Genomic DNA, 25,913 nt, shown 5'->3' on the forward strand with positions numbered 1-25,913 from the left:
TTTTTTTTTTTTAGTGTTACCTTTAAAACCCTCCTGATGTGTGTCCCCCTGCCTAGGAAGATTCAACCCTTACAATTTAACTCTAGTGCAGTGTTTTAGATTGTTACTTTTATAAAAAATTACTTCAGTTTTTCCCATAGTAATTTTAGGTAACAGGTTCCTATTGTGTTCTTCCAATTCAGGATATGAATGCTGATGGTTTTGCTACAGAACACACATGATTGCCCAGTCTTCTCCACGGTATTAATTAGACAGGTCTTTGTTAATTTTGACTATGCCTGATGATTGCATTATTCCTTAAATATCTTTCACTAACAATAATGTTATTGCCCATATGCTTGCATAAATCTATGGAACCTTCCCAGAGCTCTGTGGATTTTTGGTTCTGTATAATTCTGTACATTAGATTTAGTACTGGTGCATGTAGAACTCTTTGATAGCAGTTCCAGTTGCGCCCACGGATTTCCATCTAATGTATCAGAAAAGACTTGAAGCTGTCAACATGCCTTTAGTAAAAACTGTAGTAACTGAGTTCTGAAATATACCACAGTTTAGGAGTATAAAATATCAACCAAGGGCAACCAGTCTATTGAAAAGTCTTCGCAGATAGTAGTGTGCATGGGCCAACAATACATTGAATAGGTGCTTTTGCATCTATTGGCATTTCTTCTTTTTCCCTTATCCCCAGGATTCCTCCTCTGGAGAGCTTGGTTAATTTTATAGTCATATTCCAGGAGGGTGGCTACAGCAGCCACTACTAACATCTGGCAATGTGGATGTTTGGGATATGCAAAGTAGTTTCTTAGAAAATGGATTCTAATTTATTTTTTTCCTATTTCATGAAAGGTTTTTCTGAAGCTACTGCAGGACTCAGAGAAGATGCCCTGCGTTCCACAGACAGCACACCTGGACCATACAAATGATGCTGACTCATCTTGTGAGTATAAAATTAGACACCTTCTGAAGTAGCCAGGTTTATAAAGATCACAAATACAAAGGTAAACATGTACAAAGTTCCCAAAGTTGAGGAATGCACAAACAGATTGAGAATACTGCCTGGCATCATCTAGGAATTCTTTTTTATTTTGTCTGTGTAAAGTGATCTGCCATGGAGAGTAAGTTTTTATATTCACTGCAGTTCACCTCTGTATCACATTAGAGTTATCTTCCCACCCTTCTTCCACGTATAAATGCGGACACAAGCATTCTCTCAAGGTATCAGCATTCACGTACTGCTTCCTACTAGACCCTGAAAAAAATTATCCTCTTTGACTCATATTGACAATGGATAAATATTGCTGAGGTATACCACTGATGTAAAATCTGGAAGCTATTAGAAAAGTGTATTCAAATAAAAGCTGTTGCCCCCCAGAGTAGAAGATCATTTGTCCTCTCAAGCGGCATGTTATTTCAGGTTCCCTTCCATGCTTGTTTGTTTTAAAACAAGTTCCTTCATGCTTTCTGTTTTCTTGCCCTGCAAGCCTTTGCATTTCTGAAACCTTAGGAAGCTGCTTTTATAAATTACTAATGTGACACCTTGCAAAATTCAAGAGTCAAGTTCTCTAAAAATAGTGCGCACCAAACTGATCAATATTTTCTTATTGGTTCTCAGATTCTCATGCTTCTATACTTACCATGTTCCTTTCTATTTGATATCTAGGTTACACTCTTCTTCTGTTATAAAATGTCAAACATTTTATTCTCTATCATAAAATCATAGAATGGTTTGGGTTGGAAGGGACCTTGATGATCATCCAGCTCCAGCACCCTGCCATGGGCAGGGACACCTTCCACTAGATCAGGTTGCTCCAAGCCCTGTCCAACCTGGCCTTGAACACTTCCAGGGATGCCCACAACTTCATGTGCAGTCTTTTTTAATTTGTTTGTATAGAATGCAGGTATAGAGAGGCTCTGGTCTGTGACTGAAGGACGTTCATTGTTACAGTAATGGAAATAATAATTTTGAAGAAAGCTTGTGTTAGTCGTCAAGATATATTCAGTTGGATCTGCCAGTAATGAGTAATCAATGCCAAGAATTGTGGCCTGAGAACTTTTCTTACAAAGACTTGATGACTTTTTCCAGAGGGACTTTTTGCTACACTACTTCAGTCCCTGTTGAGTCAATGAAGATGTAACTATATAGCAAAAAAAAAAAAAAAAACCCACTGAGTGGTGAGAAGATGACTTCCAATAAAATACATTTTATAACCATCAGTTATGTATTTCTTCAAGGCTCAGCTAGGATATCCAAACCAATTTCAAATCAAAACAGTCTGTCTTCTTCACATTGTATTTTCCATAAAGAGTAAGATTTACAATTCCTAAAGTAGCGAAAACAGAATATTCTGTACCTAACAACTTCTTATTTTTCACCATCTACAAAACATATAACTTAGTATTTGTTCAAGTTATTACATTAATAAAGAATCTAGTAATCTGAGACTCTCTAGCATTTCAGTCTGATAAATTATAGCAAGGAAATGTAATGATAATGCCATTTCTTTGGGGATGAGTGTATTGAGTGCAGTGGAAAATTGTCATTCATGCCGATGACTGTCATTCATCATTAAGGACAGTTGTGAAGTGTAGGCATAAGGGATCTGGGAAACGGTCATGAAAGGTATCCATCATTGTCAAAGCTAAACAGAATACTCCATGGGCAGTAGCTTGACCTGTATAACTTTGTCTTTGAAAGCAGATTCAAAGGCAGTCAAACTTTCTGTTGTCAAAGTAGTCAAATGAATTTTCAAAGTCCCCTGGAACAAACAGCTGGGTTATTGAGAAGATCACAGGATGCTGCTATTTGATTTGTAAAGGAATTTGGAATAGAGAGCTGCTTTGACAAAGCATGCATCTGAGCATAAGCAGGGATATTGTCTGTCCTTTACTGGTACCCAGCCCTTGAGGCATCAGGATTGTGTAGAAACCAAAATGCTGTCTCTTGTCTCCCAGAGAAGAAAAGTGTACATGTGCCTTCTTAAATGAATCTACAAAAAGCAGTGCATGATTTAGGCTGATGACCAGTGACAAAACCAGGCAAAAGCCATCGCTTCAGCAAATTATGACAGCTTTTCACTGAAGTTGGAGTTTTGATAATTTCTGCTTATGTTTTACTGTGTCTTATGGTACTGGGTCTGGCTGGAATGTCGTTAATTTTCTGCATAGCAGCTCTTATTGTGCTGTGCTTCAGATTCGTGACTAAAACAGTCTTAGTAATAGATCAGTGTTTTGGTTATTGATGAGCAGTGGTTGCACTGTCAAGGCTCTTTTTCCCATTCTGACTCTCCTCCCTGTGGTGAGTAAGGCTGAGTTTGAGCAAGAAGCTGGGAGGGGACATGACCTGGACAGCTGAGCCATTGCTACCAGACTCATGTGATTACCTTTGCATTCCTTGTGGTTTTGTTCTTGTTTGGTTGGTTTTGTTTTCTTTCATTTGTTTGATTTTCTTTCCTTTAATTTGTTTGATTTTCTTTCCTTTCATTTCTTCTTCACAAGTTTTCTTGCTTGCTCTATTCCTAGTCTCTTCCCCATCCTGCTGGCAGAGGAAGAGTGAGCTCGTAGCCGTATGGTGCTTAGCTGCTGACCAGGGTCAACAAACCATGTCATGTAAAATAAACTTGGAATTATTTGACCCATTCTGAATGCAAATATTAGAGGTAAATAGTAGCCTATTCATTAAATTATGTAACAATTTTGATATTGATAATTTTAAGATGCAAAGCACACTTTGTAATTTCTAGTGGTTTAAGTTTCGCCTGTGGAAGGTTAACTTATAGAATCATAGAATAGTTAGGGTTGGAAAGGACCTCAAGATCATCTAGTTCCAACCCCCCTGCCATAGGCAGGGACACCTCACACTAAACCATCCCACCCAAGACTTCATCCAACCTGGCCTTGAACACTGCCAGGGATGGAGCATTCACAACCTCCCTGGGCAACCCATTCCAGTGCCTCACCACCCTCACAGGAAAGAATTTCCTCCTTATATCCAATCTAATCTTCCCCTGTTTAAGTTTTAACCTGTTGCCCCTTGTCCTGTCACTAGAGTCCCTGATGAAGAGTCCCTCCCCAGCATCCCTATAGGCCCCCTTCAGGTACTGGAAGGCTGCTATGAGGTCTCCAGGCAGCCTTTTCTTCTCCAGGCTGAACAGCCCCAACTTCCTCAGCCTGTCTTCATACGGGAGGTGCTCCAGTCCCCTGATCATCCTCGTGGCCCTCCTCTGCACTTCTTCCAACAGTTCCATGTCCTTTTTATGTTGAGGACATCAAAATTGCACACAATACTCCCGATGAGGTCTCACAAGAGCAGAGTAGAGGGGCAGGATCACCTCCTTCGACCTGCTGGTCACGCTCCTTTTGATGCAGCCCGGGATACGCTTGGCTCTGGGGGCTGTGAGCACACACTGAAGCCGGCTCATGTTCATTTTCTCATCGACCAGCACCCCCAAGTCCTTCTCCACAGGGCTGCTCTGAATCTGTTCTTTGCCCAATCTGTAGCTGTGCCTGGGATTGCTCCGACCCAGGTGTAGGACCTTGCACTTGTCATGGTTGAACTTCATAAGGTTGGTTAGCTTTATTCCAATTAAAAAAACTTAGAATAAAACTCACCTTTTGTAATAATAGTTAACAATAGCTAACATACATATATTACAATAAAGGCATGCATAATTAATTTCTGCACAGCTGGGGCATACAATTGATGGTTATTGTTTTGTAGATATATACAGAGCATGCAGGGAAAAGGTTGGACTGAGATTGCAATGACTGCATGACAAGATCATTGGAGCCAAATAGACTTGAGAAAATGGAGAAGCCAACCCTATGGAGTCCAATAAAAGTATCATAAATTACAGGAAGCAGTCTGTGTACACAAATAATCAGGAGAGCTAAGAGAAAGTTTTAAGGGATGACTAGTTAACCGTGGGTAAATAACAAAGTATTCTGAGCATATGCAAAAGCAGGCAATAGGCTAGAAGAATGGGCTCATTGGATGGTCAAGGGACCAGTGCTGCAAAATTAAAATATTCAGATATCTTGCTAAAGAGACAAAATTTTGTAGCATTCTACATCTCGGAGATGTTTGGAAGTTACCAACTTTGATTATAATCTCTTCTGGCAAAAAAAAAAAAATGCAGTTGGAACCTGAGATATACTGAAAACTGAAATGTAGAAAATTCAAAATGGATAAAATTATATTTTTCACACAGTCAAAAATTACATTACTTAGTGTCCATCAACTTCTTCAATAAGTTAGCCACTGAGAATGTTGGAGTGGAAACATTTTAAAGGACTTGGGGTTAAATATTACATTGCTTCTGTTAGGGTTGAAGAGATCAACAGCATAGAGCACTTAATAAAGCACATCTGAAAGCTAATTTGATTCAGCAATTGCAGCTGAAAAAGCAGTCAACAATAGTAAAACATCACACTGAAGAGCTTTCAGTGAATATTAAATGGGTTTCAAATCTGCCTTTGGATTATTATCATCAGTGATACTGAAGTATATATAATCTTGGTTGTGGAAAAAAAAAGAAAAAGGACTGCTGCAATGTATTGGTAGAATGGTAATGTGTCATTCCTAAAGAGTGACTTAGATCACTTGAAAAGCTGAATCTATTCTAAATAAAGTGTGGTTTAATTAAGCTAAATGCTGGGCAATCTATGTAATGAGGAGTAATATCCTAGAAAACATTGACTTTGAAAGTTACCTACTAATCCTAGTGAAAAAGCACTTTTAGACGGTATAGCTGAGATGATTTATGTTTCAATCTAATGTACAGAAGGATGTGAAGAGGTCACTTTGTCTATCAGAACAAAATTGATGAGACTGATGCTACAACAGCATGTACAACTTTTGTGTCCATGTTTTTAAGTTTGAATGTCTTTAAGGAAAGTTGAGAATTTGGAAATCGAACAGAGAAAAGTTAACACTGGAGGCTGGAGATGAAGTCCTTATGACTCCTTATAAAGGCACTGTCAAGGGTCAGTTAATGTAGTTTATGGAATAAAAGATGGAGAAGTGGTTTGCTTAAAAAAGTACAATTCTTTTTTTTAATCCATGGAGAATACTGTCTATTAAGGTATAGTTCTAAGTTTTACAGGGACAGAAGTGATAAATCGAATACAGTAAGGATTAAGAGAAACAAATATCTGGAAGCTAAAGGGAGGCACTTCTATAGGTTAGTTAACAGTTGCAGTTTGTTTACCCAGCAGTTAGTATGTTCCCTTTCCTGATGCATTTGACACATGCCTGGGGCCTTTGCAGAAAATACGCAATAGTAAAAGGTGTTACTGATTTCTGAACATGAGTGGAATTTGATGTCTATTGATCAGTGATCAAGTGGTTTCTTCTGTTCTTAGAGAGGCGCTTTTAATACATTATGACAAACTGAGTTCGTTATAATTAAAAAATGAAGGTTGACAGTATATTTTATAATATGTTTGAAGTTGTATCATAACATCAGTTTTTAAGTGGAACACTCTTATTTCCCTGTAACATTCTCTTAAAAGGCTATAAGACTTATTTCCGTGCTCCACCTTGCAAAATGTAACTTGATTTTTTGAGTAGAAAACTGGACAGTAAGTAGCAGCTGCTGCTTACTAGCCAGTTTAGAAGTGGCTGATGACACGAAGGCTGATGCTAAAATTTTCAGATTTTTGCCAGCTACTGATAAGGAGAAGATACAGCTTCTCAGTCTTCCATTATCTTGGATACATTATGTTTTCCTTCAGCTTTTTCATTGTTGTTTTAATACTCCTCAGTCTTGCTTCTTTTTTCCTTTTGTCACTCTTTCAGGATTCTCTAAAGCATAGAATAAGGATGAAGCACCTTTATAATATTACCTATAAGTAATCAGAAAAAGATATCTGATCACAAAAATAATATCACCTTGTTTAAGGTTTACCTTAAATTCATTTACCTTTAATTTGTTTTCTCAGGAAGTGCACAACTGTAACTCCTGTCTTCCTGAAAGTAAGCGGTTATGTTCTCCCACTTCTCTCAAATGTGTTTCACTTTTTTCACCCACTACTTCTCTCATCCGAACATTTTCCTTACCAGTTAATTTCCTTGTGATTGATGGCTGGTCCTTTTCCACTTTTCATCCACACTATAGATATCTTGGGAGCTTTGCTAGAAAGGCTTAGACAGCAGAGGGCTATTAAAAATCATTGGAAAGAGATGTTTTCTAATAAAGAGAGGTACTCTTACAATGCCAAGAAGCTGATCCACTTCCTGTTCTCCACGTTTTTGTCCTCCTATTCCTTTCAACTGCTAGAAAATTAAAGAAGTGAGCCCTCTTGCCTTCCTCATAGAGGCATTTTGTTCCTTTCAGCTCTAAAGAAAAAAAGGGTCATTAAAGCAGCTGGTCAGTAAAGTACCTGCCAAAAAGGGGACTCAGCTGAAGAGTATAGTTTTCTGCAAGTGCTAAAGCACCACAGAACAAAACAATAATCCCTTCTGAAATCTCTGTTTTGAAAATCTCATGAATTGCCCATGAACGTGGCGATGGAATTCAGTTGGTTCCATAATAGGTCACCCATATGACTTAGCTGCTTTTCTTGGCTGGGTAATTTAGAAATATTTCTTGTTCTTAAAGTGTAAGGAAGAACTTCATTTAGACAGCAAGGTGTACTTGAAGAAATGTGTTATGCTATATAGATCCAGATTTCAAATTGTGATCTGAGGTTTATTGAGTATTTCCAGTTTCTAACTAATTGAAAATGAATGAAGAAAATTGATGCATCACTCCATCTTATGATGGAAGAAGTGATGCCTTTTATATCTTGCCTAGAAGAAACAGAATCATCAGAGGGACATTTTTTTTTGAAGTTGTGGGTCACTGGAACTGATGTGTGTAACTTTTGATGACTTTATGCATAGAATTTTTACATATCTATAATGCCTTCTAAACAGAAAATTGTATTTGATACTAACAAATGGTTGTTGCTAATTGCTAGTCTTTAGATTTTATATACAAAGTAAACTCTGCTGGTTTCTTGCCTTGTTTTAGGTTACAGGTCGATTACATATTTTGTAAATATTTTTTCCAAGTTTTCCTGGATGTGTATGTATTTATATATTTTTATAGAAGAAGATAGTGTATGTGCACACATGCACACAAATATTTTAAAATATAGCTTTGCTTTGTTAATGCTTTTCCATCAGCAAATACAGATACTTTAACTTCTGTTATGCAAGTATTGTAAATGGTCAAATTTTTTAAGAAATGTTTATCAAGACTAAGTATACTTACTTTTCATTCTGAAATGGAACATTGCTTAGGAAAGCGGCTTCATGGAGTCTTCTTAACATCTTGCAATATCTAACAAGTAAAGGCTATTTGTAAGTAGAAGGTGTGGTACACAGTTGTCCTAGCAAGGCAGTACTTGCAGTTGATATTTCCACATGAAACTAGATTTTCATGTGTCCAGTACCTTCTCAAATTTACCTCATTTGGTGAAAGTGTTGTTTCTGCTCTGTCACTAGAATATTTATTTGTGTTTCCAAAGCCCACAAACACCTTATCAATAGTCACAAATTTGTTTTCCCAATACTAGTAACATTTAATTTCTCAAAGCTAACAAAAACCTATTTTAGGAGTTACAGGGACAATATCCAAAGCAGATTCAGTAAGAAAGGCAGAATGCTGAGCAGCCGGAACATAAGACAGAACTGAAATTCTTTTTGCTGTTTTGCTAAACTGGTACAGGTCACAAGACGACACCTTGATAAGATTTATGTATTACACTGTTGCCAGTTAATTCCTCATTTGAAATGTTGAGACCTTATGATAGGTATACCTGGTGCTGGAATTTTTTACAGGTAGAAATTTTTGCCTATGGCATTTTTTCTCTAGCTGTTTCTTGATATAATTTGCAGTTTATCTAGGTTACCATATCCATTGGATACATTAGTAAAAATGGAACAGTTGGTTCTGTTAAGGTCCTTGTAGCTGTTTAATATCACTATTTATGACATACCAGAATGCCTGAGGAAATAGATTATTCATCAAACGCATTTTTCAATTGTTTGCTACAGCTGTGGCTGAATAAAACATGCCTTGTGCAGGACTTGGTCATCTTTCAGTTTTGAAATGTTCCTGTGAACAAACTGAGATGATTTTATTGTTAATAGAGTAACTCCAGTAGAAACAGTGTCTAAAAATATTCTTGATTATGGAAGTTGCAATATTTTAGCCCAAGTACTTTGTTCCTATTAATAGTTGCACAAATTGTAAAAGTTAAAGTGGCTAAGAATGTCTTTGTCGATCAGGGTGAACTCTTGGCCGTACTGAAGAGGTTTGTTCCATTTGTTGTCTGAGTTTTCTCTGAAACCCATAGGAGGAGGCTTCCAGATTTTCAGTTTCCTCTTTTCCAGAGGAGGTTTCCAGGAGGCTTGTTACAGATTGCTATGTACATTGCCTCCAAAGGAAACTCACTGTGAACTGAGCAGCTGCATAACAAAGGTCATCTGCAGTAAAAAACTGAAGTCCGCTTTCTGGAAAGCATGTTACCCATGGGAAGTACTTGAGAAAGCTTGGTTTAAATATATAGTTTCTTCAACCCTTACTACATTTAATCTATCTAGTTTGAACATGCTAAAATATTTAGTATTGAGTCTCAGACCCAAGTGCTGTGGTAGAGACAACATTCAGATTGTATTTCTGTCCTGCTTTCTTCAAATTTTCAGCAGACACAGCCAAAGTCTGCAACTAAGTGGGTTATACCTCTATTTTCGACTTTGGATTCAGTCATAGAATCATAGAATTGTGGAATGCTTTGGGTTGGAAGGGACCTTAAAAAATCATCTAGTTCCAAACCTGCCACAGGCAGGGACACCTCCCACTAGACCAGGTTCCTGAAAGCCTCATCCAGCCTGGCCTCTTGAAATGTTGTAACCTTAGTTTACAGGCTGAATTCAGTGGGTTGAATTCTAATAGCTTTCTGAGTATTGATTTTCACTCCTACAAAGAAAAGGAACTGATCTCAAAATATGTGCCGCTTATTGTTATAAGAGGGTATTTTCTAGAGCAGGTGATGTATCTGATGAATGTTTGCCTATGCAAGTACAAATATATTCTCTCTGCCAAGTCTGAGATATATACATATATATGTATATATCTATGTATGAAATCAGCTGAGATATTTTCTGGCAATTGTGGTAGATTGTACTTCTCTGCTTTTGCACTTTTAGAGACTACAGATTGAAGGTGCAAAGAGGTTTCCATTTTGTAGCCACCATTCTGTGCCTATTTTTCTGTTGTTCCTTCTCTTGTCCCCTCTTCCACGTGGCAATTCATTGCAGGTGCATCACCGCAGGGGAGATAGTACTACAATAAAAGCATATCTATTTGGAAAATTATCTCCTGAAAATTGAAGTTAACAAATTTGTTAATGTTGCAAGTTAATCATGCAGAAATTCAGAATCAGAGAATTAGGTGTCCTAAAATTGGAGTAATTTTCCTTTTCAGGGCATGTTAGGATTGTGTTCACTTGGCTGAATATTTGTCTTTTATTTGTTTTTAAATAATATTTCCATCTTACCATGTTGAAGGTGTTCTGGCTACAGTACAGTTTGCCACAGAAAGCTAAAAAATACTTGGTGCTTAACTCCACCTTCTCTTTCAGTATGGTTTAAACTGCAGAAACCCCAACTAAAATGTAAAGAAGAGATATAAATCAAGGCAAAGCAGAAGAAAACATGTAGCAACAGAGATTGTATTAGACACTGAAAGTCACAGCTGTATAAATAAATAATAGAATCAGAATAGTTAGGGTTGGAAAGGACCTTAAGATCATCTAGTTCCAACACCCCTGGCATGGGCAGGGACACCTCACGCTAAACCAGGTCACCCAAGGCTTTGTCCAACCTGGCCTTGAACACTGCCAGGGATGGAGCATTCACAGCTTATCTGGGCAACCGATTCCAGTGCCTCACCAACCATGCAGTAAAGAACTTCCTCCTTATAACTAATCTAAACTTTCCCTGTTTAAGCTTTAACCCGTTACCCCTTGTCTTGTCACTACAGTCCCTGACAAAGAGTCCCTCTCCAGCATCCCTATAGGCCCCCTTCAGACACTGGAAGGCTGCTATGAGGTCTTCATGCAGCCTTCTCTTCTCCAGGCTGAGCAGCCCCAACTTTCTCAGCCTATCTTCATATGTTAGGTGCTCCAGTCCCCTGATCATCCTCGTGGTCCTCCTCTGAACTTGTTCCAACTGTTACATATCCTTTTTATGTTGAGGACACCGGAACTGCACACAATACTGCAAGTGAGGTCTCATGAGAGCAGAGTAGAGGGGTGGAATCACCTCCTTCGACCTGATGGACATGCTATATTTATAAACCCTATTTTTATAAATTATGGGAACAGTACATTCAGCAATGTGTTATCCTCTTTCATCAGGACAAGACTAGTTTAGGCAGACTAATTTGGGTGGGTGTTCATCAAATCAGGTTGGCTGTCATTGTAACAGCCCTTTTTGTTTCTCTTTGGTGTGTGTAGAGTAATGGGTAGGAAGGCAGCATCATCGTTTCCCATTTCTTTATGCTTGTGCTCCGTTTATGTGCTTCTTACTGCAGGAGACAACAGAACTGACAATTTTGCACCAGAAAATTATTTCCCTTCATTGAAAATTATGACAGTGCTTTTATACCCAGAGGAAGTGCTTGTACCATTCCCTAAAAATGTTGCAAAGCAAAATATATATATAATCAGTCAAGTTTCTGTTTGGCTGTATGTCTACTCATTTTCATACTAGTGGAAACAACAAGTGGTGTTTTGACATCAGCTAACACTTCAGTGGCAACTAGGGTGTTATTTTTCCTAGCTGTTGTGGTGGCTATTATTGTTTATTATACTAGCAGCAGTATCTTGGAAATATAACCTAAAGACAAGCCCCGTCTCGACACCCTGTGGGCTAATAGTAAGGATAAAGAAAAAACAGTTTCTCAGTACCTTTGACAGCTTGCAGTCGTTTTAAGGCTGAATGCAATGAGTAGATAAAACTGACAAATGGGTTTGGGAAGGTAAGATTATAAATCATATCCATAAATTAAAAGCACAGGTCTCAGTTCACTGACTTTCTAACTACCATATTTATTTGCTAAATGCCATTTGGACTCTTTCACTTCCCAGATCTTCCCTTAAAATACAGAGTGGCTGTGATGCACATCTGTTCTAAAATTCTTATCTATTACCATACATGAGGTGCTGGTGCATGGTGTGGTATTTTTACTTTCAGAGGATTTTCTGTTATTTTGATATGAGTGATAAAAAAGCTTAATGGATTTTTGCAGTGGTATGGGACTGGGTATTCTTGCATTAAATAGAAGGTTAAAACAGTCAAGAAATGCTGTGTGTATTTCAATATTAGTTATATGCAAATTCAGGAGGCCGGCTTATCTTTGTATCTTGTATGGGCATTACAGATAAATTAATGTATGATAGAGTTCTAATGTCTACTATAAATAGACATAGATGTTTGTGAAGAAATAAAAGGAAAATGGGGATCTAATTTTTTAGTTTCTATCTGTCTAATTAGTATAATTGCTAAGAAATATTTTGTTTGCATTCAATGGTGCTCACCTGTTTGTGTGATACAGACAATAGTATGTTCTAACTTTGAAAAAAAGTGCAAGGTTTTGAAATTAAAGGATGATATTTGTAATGCAAGTGAGGCTATGGTATGGCTGGAAAAAAATCAGTAGACACCTTGAGCTGGATTCTTGCTTCCTTTAAAAAAGTCCTGTTCTGAGTATTTTGTAGATCTTTGTAGCATCATACTTTGTTGCTGGACTGTTCTAGGATCAGGTAGGTTCAGATGGGCTCTGTTCAGGTTCACTTAGTAACTTATACAAAAGTTGGAGAGGTTAGGAGCTAGGAACAAATCTTTTTGGGGTAGTCATTTGCTGCATTTAATGAGCTGTTGAGAACCTAGATCATATATATTATTCAGTTTGTTATTTTGATAATTAGAATGTATTCTATTCAGTTGGGTTATTCAGTACCCACAAATTAGTCCTGTTTTTAATTATTTCTTAGTTTGCTAGCTAGTCACTCCAAAGCTATCCTGTGGAAGGTAGGGTTAAGGTGCATCAGTGTGTGAGTGGAGTATTTTAGATTGGTGCTTAGTGTTTGTATCAGTTGTATTTCATATGAAAGCATGACTGGAAAATTAATCATTTAAGCTGTTCCTTCTCTCCCAGCAACAACAGAAAGGCTGCAGCTCATTTATTTGTTAACAAATTGACATATGTTATGTGTTGCACAATACATTTTTCAGGTTATGGCATAGCGTTTTGTGAAAAAAAACCCAACACCTAAAAACCAACCAAAAAAACCAAAACAACCTCAAAATACAGATTTTTCTCACCTGTATGGAGACAGCTCATGACCTTATTCCATATAAGCAAGAATCAGTCATGGTGTGAAACATAAACTAGAGGCATTCCCTTTATACCTCACACAAAATTACTTTTATTCAAAGGCCCTACATGAAAATAAGTCCTAAAAATCCTCCTGAAAACAAATTAAATATTATACTTACTTAATTTTATAATGAGTAAACAAATATGTAACAAAATGAAGGAAATTTTTACATGTCCTAATGGAATGCTGTGCACAGATTGGTTGGCTAGCACTGGCCTTATGCCAGTATTGCATTTGATTAAATGCAGAATGATGTCAGGTTACCAGCTTAGCCTAGAACTACTTTTTGGCACAGGACTTCTAATAAGCTAGTCAATATATATTGCTTCCAAATGTAAACATTTCCATGTGAGATAGCTGAACTGTTATGCCAGGGTATTTCAGTTCTAGGATTATCTTCCCAAATTCTGGACTTCCCCTAAATAATTTGTCTAAATGTGAAAATTACGGAAGTAGAATTGGAAATGTCTACTCCTGGATGTTAACATAGCCATTGCATAGGCCATTTTTCCTTATTTTATTGTGCTATGAAAAAAAGGTTAGAATTACATTATTTTCTGGAACCTCAAAAAGGGGAAAAAAGGACCATCTAATCTCCAGTTAAACTCTTACAGTATTTGATTTTGCTCCTAATTCTATAGTAGTCAGTAGGTAAGAATTTTCATAATATTGGTTTCCAGAGTTTAGCACTTATGCTCTGTTTCCCTGTACCTGATCTTAACTACACAAATTGGAAAATGGCAAAAATCTTTTCCATAATACAAAGGAGAGTGAATGAGTTGGGAAGTACAACTTAATTGTGAACATAATTGCACTTCTTGTGGATAATTGCAATCATAAGTCAAGCAAGACAGCTTCTAACAGTTGGGTCAGATTTTTAATTTTGTGATCTAAATTATTAATGAAAATATTTCCATAAGCTTTCTGTATAAAAATTGGCTTTATAACAGAGAGGTCATCTGGTCTTGTCTCCTAGCCTTTATGATTATCAGTGGTAATCAGGAACTCTTTTGCCATAAATGTGTATATCTTTTATACTTCCTGATGTACATATCAAATGTAGGTGTAATGAACTACTTAGAAGCTTTATGAAGGAAAACTAAATTCTGTAGGTTCTAGTTAAAATTAATTTAGACTATGCATGTAAGATTCAGAAATGTGAAGGGTTAAATGACAAGTGTACACAGGAATAGTATTTAATAGGTTGGTGGTTTTTTTTTTTTTTTTTTTTTTTTTTTTTTTTGTGGGGGAGGGGGATGATTTAGTACCTTGGGAATCTTGAAAGCCATATTGAGTCAATTATGGAAAGCCCAAAGCAGGCTGTTTTTCATAGTGTGGCTGCAGTCAGACAAAATGGCATGATGCATAAAAAAGACAAGCAGATCAGTACAAGAATGCATAATGCTATCGTATAAATCTGTAGTGTTTCCACATCTGCTGGACAGTCATGTTGAACACATATCTTAAATCTGATACTGTGGGTAATATAAGAGGACTTGAAGCAAGTTGTGAGGCTGATTTAGACTATAAAGTTTTTTATAAGAAGAGAGTGAAAGGTTGAGATTATTTATAGAGAAGATAGCTTAGAAACTTCTATAACCTGCCTCCTAAATCAAGATTTAAGAACATATCCAGTACTACCAGAAAGAATAAATTCAAAACAGATAAACAAGACTTTTTTTTTGTTTTTACTTGAAACATAATGGAATGACAGAATTCAAGTCAGAAAGAGTGAAATTTAAGATGATTCAGAAAGACATTTGACACCTTTGTTAATGAGAATTTTAAATAATAACCATATTGGATTTCAGAAAAAAAAGAATTAAAAAGAAGTGATGCTTACAGCAAACACATGCTTTTATTATAATGGTTTATTGTATCTTCCTGTGATGTATCTTGGCTGGCCAGGACTAGAAATATTGACTAACAGTCAGGATATTGGTTAAAATGGAAAATTATTTTTATCCAGGATGACATTTTCTCTTCTTATTGCAACCTGAACAAATTTTTTATAATTTCTCTCTATTTGTCAGGAAAAAAGAATGAATGACAGCTTTGATTTCCCTCTGTCCCCAGAAAGTAGGTGTCATAGTCCTCTTTCAGAGATTCAAAGGGTCAGATATTTTGAAGTATCTTTCACTCACATTTCTTGCTTATAATATATGAACAGGTCCAACCCTATGGTAAATACTTTATTCCATGCTCCTTTTCTGGTGTTTCACAGCTTTAATGAATGAGAGATGGTATATTTTACAATTTCAGTGATGTTCATCTGGAAGCACCTGAAGGACCTCTTTTATTCTAAAAACACCCATTGAAAATGGCTCTGCTTTCTATTGTCTCAATTTCTGTACTGAGTCAACTATTCAAAGTCTTGCCATAATAACTCATAGACCTGAAGAATTTTCATAAGAAGTTTGCTTTAAAAAAATCTTTTTTTTGCTAAGATTGTCATCTTCTACTAGTCCAACATATAGAGGAAAACAGGTTCCAAGCCCAGAAGGTAACCATTCTTGACTGGGGTGCCTGAATGCTGATCCAGCTTCTTTTTTCTCTCCAGAGATTCAAAATTCTAAATCCTATTTGTTTTAGCTGTCAAATTAGCAAGATATGGCTGTGATTAGAACTGTTTAAGGACAGAATTTTTATTCTAGGTGATTTTCTGGGGGAAAAAAAAGCCCCATTCAGTTGCAGAATTACAAGAATAAATACTGGAAATATTTTTCACCAGAAATAAAACCAAGATTAATTGATAAGAGTTAACTGGAATCTCATAGACTCAGTGAATACTAAGGTTGGAAAAGCAGGTCAAGTAAGAGCAGGTTACTCATTGTCTTGTCCAGTCTCGTCTTGAGTTTTGGTTCTCACCCTCAAAATGAAATTTTTTATCACTAATATATTGAGTCAAAATTTCCCATGGTCCAGCTGGTGCCTGCTGCTTCTTGCTCCTTCCATGAGCAGACTTCACTCCCTGGTGCCATGGGGGTCTCTCGGTGTTGCCAGAGATCTGCTCCTGCTGTCAAGAGGTTCTCTTTATCCCCAGTGCCTGACCTGCAGACTTTTTCAAACAGTGCAGATTCCGTTCAGGTGCAGGTGTACAAGTACTGCTAGTCAGTGTTTTCCTCATCATCGCCCTTAAGGGACAGATCTGGTAACCAGCTTCCCAGTTGGAGCCAGTACCGCTGGTCACATTCTGCAGTGTAGGGCCTGGCAGTCTGGCCAGTCTGGCGGTCATACAGCCCTTCTCACCCCACTTGCTCTAAGGAAGCTGTGAGAGACCATGTCACAGGCTTTATTAAATCAAAATAAACAGCATCCACTGCTCTTTCTTAATTCACTGAACTGTCCTGTATTCATGGCAAACTCTCAGGTGGTACAGTTCAATCTTACCAAGTCTATGTTTATTCCCAGTCATTTTTCATGTCCTGGGTGGTGTTTTCTAGAGGAGACAAAAAACTCCCTGTGCTACGTGAAAGACAATTTGAGGTACTTGAAAAATCCCATGCAAGTTGTTGTTAAAATGTAACATGGAAATCCTGCTTAGAGTGGTCTCAATATAAGAAGGGGAGGTACTAAGAGAATGGATCATAAAATATGTTGTCTCTTTGACCACTGTGATAAACAAAGTATTTAGTCTTGCTAGAGTACAAATACCTGTGGTAGTAAATCTATCAGACACTGCTATACTATAATGAAATAAAAAGGCTGAAGTTTGTTCAGTCTGGCAAGGCCACAGGAAGCTGGTAATAGCCTGCACATTCCTAGAAGGCATTAGGGCCTAAAATGAAAGCAAAATGATTCACAAGTGTCTAATCAAAAACAATAAAATGAACTTAAAGGAAAGTCTATCAGCAAAATATCTGGTTAGTGAGATGTTAATAAGCTGTGGACCCACTCTTTAAGGAATATGAGGGACATCCCATGAGCTGGGATTGTGCGAAAACTGCATTGACTAACATGTTAGAAAATATTATCAGTCCCTTATGAGCAGAATAATGAAGGGAATGCTTTTATGAGAATCTACATCTCTAGCTACTTATGCTAGGGATGCTTTTATGAGAATCTACATAGCTACTTATGATGTTTGTCATAGTCATTTATCTAGGAGCAAAGGTGGCAATCCACAAGGAATGGTTGTACCAGTATCAGGACCAAGGGAAAATCAGCATTCTGTACTCTTTTAGCTGAGTACAGGGAGCTATAGAGATGATGTGTAACTAACCACATATCAGTTTTCCTTTATGTGAAGAGGTAATTAGCTGTTTTTAGGGGGTTCTATTATTCCATCCAGGAGAACGTTGTTTGTTTATGTAGTTTTGTGGGGTTTGTGGGGGATTTTTTGTCTGTTTTCTTTCTTTCTTGTTTCTTTTTTTTTTTTTAATCAAAAAGACTATTATGTTCTATATTTGAAATATATCAAATTAAAATTAATTTTATTTTTCTTGTTTGTTGATTTTGTCTTGTTTGTTATGGTTGTGTTTTTTTGGTGTGTCTCATTTCTGACTTACAGGGGTCCCGAGTGTGTATGGAGCCCGTCTTTTTCTTGCGCAGATTGTTGCCCTTCTGATTAAGAGGTTTCACCACACTAGGAGAGACTGGAGAGGAACCCTGTCAAATGTGCTGCTGCCTGTCCTCTTTGTTGCACTGGCAATGGCCTTGTTTAATGTGAAGCCACTGGCTACTGATTACCCTTCTCTCAAGCTAACACCAAGACTTTATGACAATGCAGAATCTTTCTTTAGGTAAAGGGATCATCCATCAGCAATATGGATTGGGGACCTTCACCCTTGAGTTCTCATGTTTTAAAGATTATTTGTTTTCTAGGAAGAATAATAGGTTACTTTTTACAATAGCTATTTATTTTTCAGATATTTAGTACATTTTTACAGATTATAATGAGGGAGAAATAAAATTAGAAAAGCATTATGCAAAGGATTTTCTGAAGGAAAGGGTAAAGACTTTGGAGCAGTTTGAACTGGATAATCTGTTTCAAAACCAGCCATGGCCATTTATATGTAAATGCACAAGTGTATTTAAACAAGCCTTTGCCTGCTTCATTTTAACTAATTGCTTAGCCATTTTCAAGTACATTTCACATGCAGATCACTTTCTCTACTGGACACATATCCAGTAGGTATCACCATAAACATAACATGATGCTATTTGAATTTATAAATGAAACATAAAAGCACTTAAGCATGCTAGCTGTTAGGAATGCGTGTTTATAAAGAGAAAGATGGCCATGGGGAGATGTTGAGACTTGTTTAAATATAGTTGTATCTAATTTCTTAACATGTTCACGTCTAGTCATTGAAATGTGTTCAGTTTGCTGTTTTGATATGTTTCCTATATGTGGATTTTATAGTTCTTTAATTTCTTGATAAACATGTAGGATCTTGAGCCTGAAAGTTAATAGGACTAGACATATTAACATGAAGGTTTTCTTTTTTTTTTTTTTTTTCTTTCCTCCTTCACCCCTTCCTCATCGTGGCTCACTTTGGACAGTACTGAAGATGATCTAGGGAACCTTTCCCAGAATCTACTGAGATATTTCTTTGATTGGGACCACACATGCATGCATTCAAAACAAGGGTAACTGTAACAACTGTAACAATTCCCTAATTGTGAATTGTAAATATTGTAAATTCAATATTTCTGTGTAACATGGATGAGCTTTTCTTGGCAGCATGAGGTTAATGACATCTATTCTGTCGAAGGAGCTGGCATCTAGGCAAAGCAGGTTTCATTATTAAAGCTGTGATCCAAATCCCTTAAAAGTCAATTCCTGATTAATTTCAGGAGGATTTTGTTCAAGTCTTGTGTCCATATGAATGAATGTTAGACAATAATTACAATACTTGTTAGGAAGCATTCCAGATTTCCAAACTCAGGAATGCAGAGTGGTGGCCATGAATTACTTATTGCTGCAAACACAAAACGTGCAGCTTGTTTGCTGCTTTACTTTTATAAATATTTTTAATGAATCCACTTTGGTACAAATGAGTAAAATTGAGATAGCTTTAGACACAGCTGCTTTTTTGATGAAATGCTTTTTTGAAAGAAAATGTTAAGATGCCAGATTTGCTTTTACGCTTTGGATTTCTTCTGTTAAGTAATACATTCCTTTTATTTAATGTTTGTTCCTATTGTTATGTTTATTCCCCTTAGAAAAAATAGTTCATGTTGGCAGATGGAATCTATGTCACCCCAGGATTCATGTGGATGTGTGGCTGAACAACAGGTATGTTATTTCATATTTAGTTCTGTATGCAAAAGTTAGATATGTGTATATTACATATAAAAACTTGACTCTTCTTTTTGAAGGACTAAAGAAAAGGATGAGGAAATAAACCCTCGGAGCACTGGCTTTGTTATAACTGGAGATTTCCTTCTGTTTCATTTAATGTTTAGGCTACATGTTCTGAAATCTTCAGGGAAACCTTGCACAATTTTGATGTACTTATGTGTGTGTGTGTATATGCACTAGAAATGGCTATAGATTGATTTGAAATAACAGAAACCAGAGATGGCTGAACTAATCTCAGCAAATACAGCATTGCTTCAAAGATGCTATAGAACTTTGGTTACAAAAAAAATCCTCATGGAAAACAAGTTTAAAACATAGTATTTCTATAATATCTGGAAAACTAGTTGCTTTCAAAAGCAAAGGTCAAGAGATCCTGCCTGATAGAAGCTACCAGGGAATCTACACGTGAATGAGATTTAATTGATGGAGCTTGATTTTGATTGGGATTGCCTATATGAAAATAAAATAACCTTTGAGGAAAAAAGGGATTTTGAAAAAGGTAATGGATTTCTGACAACCTTGACTAGTGAATTTTCCTGCTGACTTACTCTGAGGCTGAGTAATAAACAAGAATGTGAAACTGTCTGAAGGGAGAAATAGATTGCCCTGGATGGGATCATTCTATCAAATAAGTTCTCTCCTTCATAAATATATAAATATTTAGTCTAGGAGTTGCATCTGAAATATAGGAATACATTTTTTTGAAAAGTGGAAAGAGGAAATGAATTTTTTACTCTGCTTTGGCAAGGAACAGATTTTCCTCTCTTACTGCTGAGATGTATACTTAAATTATGAGAAGCTTAAACAAAATGGAAATGGGAACTCACACAGAGAGAGGCCCATTAACCATGAAAACTCAAAGGAAAGAAGTCACTTGACAGTGGAGGCAGAACCTGTATCCGAGCTATGGATCTTCAGAATCTCTGAGAATGAATTTTAATTTGTGTCGGGTTGAGATGTCAAATGATGATTAAAATTTTTCCGTTGATATGCTTAATCTATAAGGCTTCTGAGATACCAGATCATAATATCTGCCTCTTTTTCTTTGGTTGTGAGAATACCCCACTGAATCATTAAAAACCCATCTTTCTTTTTCACTGCAGTCCATCAATTAAATTTTTAGAAGCATATTGCTTTAATTAAAATTTTGGTTTCATCTCATATACATCTGGTGCTTTTTTTGTATTTATTCTTAGGCACAATTGAACAGCAGTCTTGCCTTTTTCATTGCTACAAATGTTTATAAACTTACATACAAGTGTTGATGTTTTCAGAACAAAACTGACTGGCAGGACTGCAAGAGAAATCAAAGGTGGTTCTAATATGTGGGTTACACTTGCAATTATTTGAGATGCCATATAAAACCATACATAACTTATTGAAAAGTTATAAAAACTAAGAAAGGAAAACCAAGTTGAAAAAACCATGCTATAAAATCTAAGCAAAATTCAAAAAAGATGGCTAAATGTAGTGCCACTGATATTTAGGAGTGCTTTTGCTGTTTTTCAGATGTGTCCAAGTTTCAATACCTCTGCTCCATATGTGAAGAATAAGAAAGGACATATTTTGTATAATCTGTCAGGGTTTCTTGTAGAAGAGTATTTAGTGAGGCCTTCCAACAGAGCAAGGTAACCTTAAAATACCTAATCTCTGTTTATCCTCCTGATAAATCCTTCCGGATCCAAAGTGTAGACCTATGTCACTGAGAATATAAGGGGTAATTGGCTTTATCTGTCGGTTGTTATCAAGACATACAGTCAGGCTAAGGTAACATGGAACCCCATCCATGGTCACTTCTCAGAGCTTACTCCAGCAGTTGCATGATAGGCATGCCCTGACTCTCCTGCCACACAGTGAGTTATTTCAGCATCTCCAAGAAAGAAAATTATGTGCACATACAAATTAGATGAACAATATAGTTTCCATTCCTTAGGGACTCAATCAAATAGAAGTGGACATGCTCACTTCTTCAAAGTAAAAAGGTCTGGTATACCCCTGGCAAGACTTCATACTCTGTGATACCAGCCACAGAGGTTATCTATCTGCTGTATTTTGAGTTTTACTCTACGAGCCTTTGCAGCTCTATCACTGCCTTTGACACAAGTGGAAATAGTAGACCAAGTATGATTTTATCAAGGAGAGGGAAGTGCTAGCCAGAAAAAGTGTATGATTTGAAAAAAATAGTGGCAAACATCTTAGAATGAAAGATTTGAGCTAGAATGTCATAGAATCATAAACTAGTTTAGGTTGGAAGGGACTTTCAAAGGTCATCTAGTCCAACTCTTCTGCAATGAGCAGGGACATCTTCAACTAGATAGTTCAGAACCACATCCAGCTTGGTCTTGAATGCCTCCAGGGATGCCACGTCTAAATGGGAAGATGCCAAGGTGTTTAAGATGTTTCTGAAAGTCAGTAATACCTCACTTGCTCACAAACCTTCTTGCTGTTTGGATTTCAGTTTTCAGAAAGTAAAAATTCTTGTCCGAGGGAATTCCTTTGCCAGAAAATGTATGATTGTATGATTGTATGAAAAGAGCAATACCATTTACCTTATTCAAGAGTATATTGAGGTCCTGTTTTTTCTTAACATGGAAGGTTTTGTGACCAGTAAAGTTTTGCTTTCAGTTGAAATAAAAGGCATTAGTGTAGCTATTCCCACTTTATCATTGCAAGAAAAGACTGTAAATCTTAAGGCAGATAACTTGTTATTACTTTAATTTCTATTACCAGATATGGTGGTTGGTCTTTTGGAAGGAGAAAAGCATTTGAACTTCAAGATAAAAAACTGAATAATACCAAATCGAAGTATCTGGTTAAGGTGAGAGTTGCATGTATGTCTGTTCATTTGTATGTATGTATTGCTTACTGATTCAAGCTTCAGGTTTCACAACACTGAGCAAATAATAAATCATTACATAAAATGCTTCACTTAGAAGCTGGGAGAAAAGCCCTCTGTCTATTCTAGTTCACTTCTCTGTTCATAGTTCTTGAAGTATTGTCTGGTGTTCTGAGAAGCAGTTTTAAGTGAATCGGATGATACCGCTTTTGTTTTTTCCTGTGAACTTGTTTCAGAGTCTAACTGAGCTTACCCGTATAGCTTTTTTTATAGGTAGTCAGCCCAGCTATTCCTATTTTTCTTTCTCTTTTTCTTTTTTTTTCTTACAAAAATTCAATGTCAGAATTGACAAAAGTTCAGTGAACTTCTAAAAAATTGGTAATTATTGATGCTTGTTACATTCCTGCAAGGAATACTTTCCTCTCTTGCCCCAAAGAAAAGATTTAGCTTCCAGGACTTGTTATTTCTGCATAACAAATATGCTACCCTGTTTTCATAATCCCCTTGGCAAATAAGAGTAACTTTCCATTTTTATCCTAGAGAAACAGAAGTGTGCCTTGTTGAAAGTAGTCATGTTGTGAAATCTGAATCTCTTTGACAGCAACTTGTACTGTCTTGCAATGCTATATAGAGCCATTGCTTTCTGTCTGGAGCTACCTCTGAAGTCAGGAATAGGATTATTTCAAGTGCAATCGAAATAAAGAACTTTTCCTTGGGACCTTTTGGTATGCACTGGAAAGATACAGTACCTCCATACTGTAATAACTTGGGATGTAACCTAGAGCCTAAGAGGCAATTATAAGTGCAAGACATTTTATTTTCCTTGGGGATGCCTTGAAAGTTCCTTTTGAGATCCATTCAAACATAGAATAGTAATGAGTAGAGGAACAGCAGTCTTCATGGAGTATTTGAGAATATCATTGAATGGTCTCTAGCCTTTTATTCGAAGTAAAACAGATTTGTTAAGAGAAAACTGTGGAATTTCCATATTCCAGGTTAGAATATGAAAGAGAGATGCTTCTGCCATAAATTGTATTGGAGGGGTATAGAAACTAGATTTTATTTTCTTTTCTAGATGAAGAGAAGGAACAGTGTAAATCAGCTCTGTCTCCAAATCCATTTTGGGATAAAGTGTTAAAACAACTATGTATTAAAATAGCATACAGACATTTTCCAATCAAATATAATTTCATGTTTAGTTTCGCAAAATCACGGTTGGTTTCCAATGCTTATTCCATGTAGTTTTAAAAAAAAATCTCTCATATGCACACCATACCTTATATATATTTTAATTTTGGTCATTTGTGACCCTTCTACCCCCAGATTTCTTATAGCTTTGAGCTTCAGTTCCATCAGTCCTTCATTAGGAGCTTGGGTCCTAGAAGACTGCAGTAAGATGTATTTTTCTGGCTGCCGTTTTTGTCCTATATATCTTTAATCATTTTAGACTCTTGTTTTGACATGCTTGCACTGTAGTTTTTGTCAGGGTCCTTTCATTTTAAATGTCTTTGGCATAGAGCTCCACCTGCCATCAGCACAGGGGTAAATTATAGTTATACTGTTAGTGAGTAAGCTTCATATTTCAGATCCAAAGAAAATAGTGGAGTAGATTTATAAAGGGCACTGTGTTATCTAAAATACCTCCTGGAAGTGGCTTTCAACTGATGCAATGTCAAATTATTGCATTAACCTTTCAGTAATTAATGACCAGACTTTTACTTTGACCTTTCAGGCTTGTTCATGAGACAGTGAATGTACCATTTACATAGCCTTGTATGAAAGAAAATGAAAAATTTGCATTTGAAGAGACTTCCTGTATGATTCATTTCACTTTCAGAAATTTCTGAACCTTTGTATATTATTCTCGTCAACTCAAAAAGTGATCCATTCAAATTTAAGACACCTATTCAAATACCTATTCTACTTTACTTTATCATACCATGCTGCATATACCCCATACAGGCTATATGCATGTACACAGAAAATATGCATCTGTGCCTGCACAAGAGAGAATATACCTACCACATGACAAATTTACAGCTACAGGTTGGGCAAAAAGATTCAGAGCAGCCCTGTGGAGAAGGACTTAAGGGTGTCGGTCAATAAGAAAATGAACATGAGCCGGCAGTGTGCGCTCGCAGCCCAGAAAGCCGAGAGTATCCTGGGCTGCATCAGAAGCAGCATGACCAGCAGGTTGAAGGAGGTGATCCTGCCCCTCTACTCTGCTCTCATAAGACCTCACCTGGAGTATTGTGTATAGTTCTGGTGTCCTCAACATAAAAAGGACATGGAACTGCTGGAACAAGTCCAGAGGAGGGCCACGAGGATGATCAGGGGACTGCAGCACTTCCTGTATGAAGACAGGCTGAGAAAGTTTGGGCTGTTCAGCCTGGAGAAGAGAAGGCTGCGTGGAGACCTCATAGCAGCCTTCCAGTACCTGAAGGGGGCCTACAAGGATGCTGGGGAGGGACTCTTCATTAGGGACTGTAGTGGTAGGACAAGGGGTAACGGGTTAAAACTTAAACAGGGGAAGTTTAGATTGGATATAAGGAAGAAGTTCTTTCCTGTTAGGGTGGTGAGGCACTGGAATGGGTTGCCCAAGGAAATCATGAATGCTCCACCCCTGGTGGTGTTCAAGGCCAAGTTGGACAGAGCCTTGGGTTGACATGGTTTAGTGTGAGGTGTCCCTGCCCGTGGCAGGGGGGTTGGAACTAGATGATCTTAAGGTCCTTTCCAACCCTAACTATTCTATGATTCTATGATTCTAAATATGGCTGATTAAAACCATGGATTATTGACTGTCATTGATGAGCACTGCTATGTGGTAGAAGCACAACTCCTCAATTTTTTTTTTTGTCTTCATGACTGTGTATTCTTTGGTTTTCTTTGAAAGTATGGGTAAAAACTGTTCCATAATGATGTCATAGTTGCTGTTGTTAATAACATTATTAAATATAGGAAGAACATGTGGCAACTTGAAATAGCATTGAGAGGCAATTTATTATGTTTCTATAGCATTCAGAAGTGTGCATTTTTTCAATCTCAAAAGTTGGGACTTGACACTTTACTGTAAAGTAATAGTGTAAGTGTTCAGAGGAAGTTACTTCTCTCCAGCCTAATACCTCTTGCCTCTATCTGCCCATCATGAATCTGGACCAGCAATGATTAGAGATTTCTCTGCCCCTCCTCATCCTTTCTTAATTGATAGGCCATAGATGAGTCAGAACGTTAGTCTAGCATTATTATGGAATATTAGCAGTAAGTATAAATGTTATGCAACAATGGAAAACATGTCTTTACAGAATTTATATTTAATTTGGTGAGGGGTTGTGTTTTCCT

General features: G+C 37.0%; 1 protein-coding gene across 1 annotated transcript in view; it reads left to right on the plus strand.

Moving 5' to 3' along the window:
- The window catches only part of ABCA13 (ATP binding cassette subfamily A member 13), a 180,505-nt gene that overhangs the window by 86,758 nt on the left and 67,834 nt on the right, over positions 1 to 25,913 (plus strand). The window contains exons 41-46 of the mRNA XM_065669310.1: positions 847 to 937; positions 17,942 to 18,173; positions 18,937 to 19,023; positions 19,600 to 19,672; positions 21,248 to 21,366; positions 22,469 to 22,556. Of these exons, the coding sequence (XP_065525382.1) occupies positions 847 to 937; positions 17,942 to 18,173; positions 18,937 to 19,023; positions 19,600 to 19,672; positions 21,248 to 21,366; positions 22,469 to 22,556 (690 nt within the window). The remainder of the gene's footprint in view (positions 1 to 846; positions 938 to 17,941; positions 18,174 to 18,936; positions 19,024 to 19,599; positions 19,673 to 21,247; positions 21,367 to 22,468; positions 22,557 to 25,913) is intronic.

The sequence above is a fragment of the Lathamus discolor genome, chromosome 2, assembly GCF_037157495.1.
Source record: "Lathamus discolor isolate bLatDis1 chromosome 2, bLatDis1.hap1, whole genome shotgun sequence".
NCBI lineage: Eukaryota > Metazoa > Chordata > Aves > Psittaciformes > Psittacidae > Lathamus > Lathamus discolor.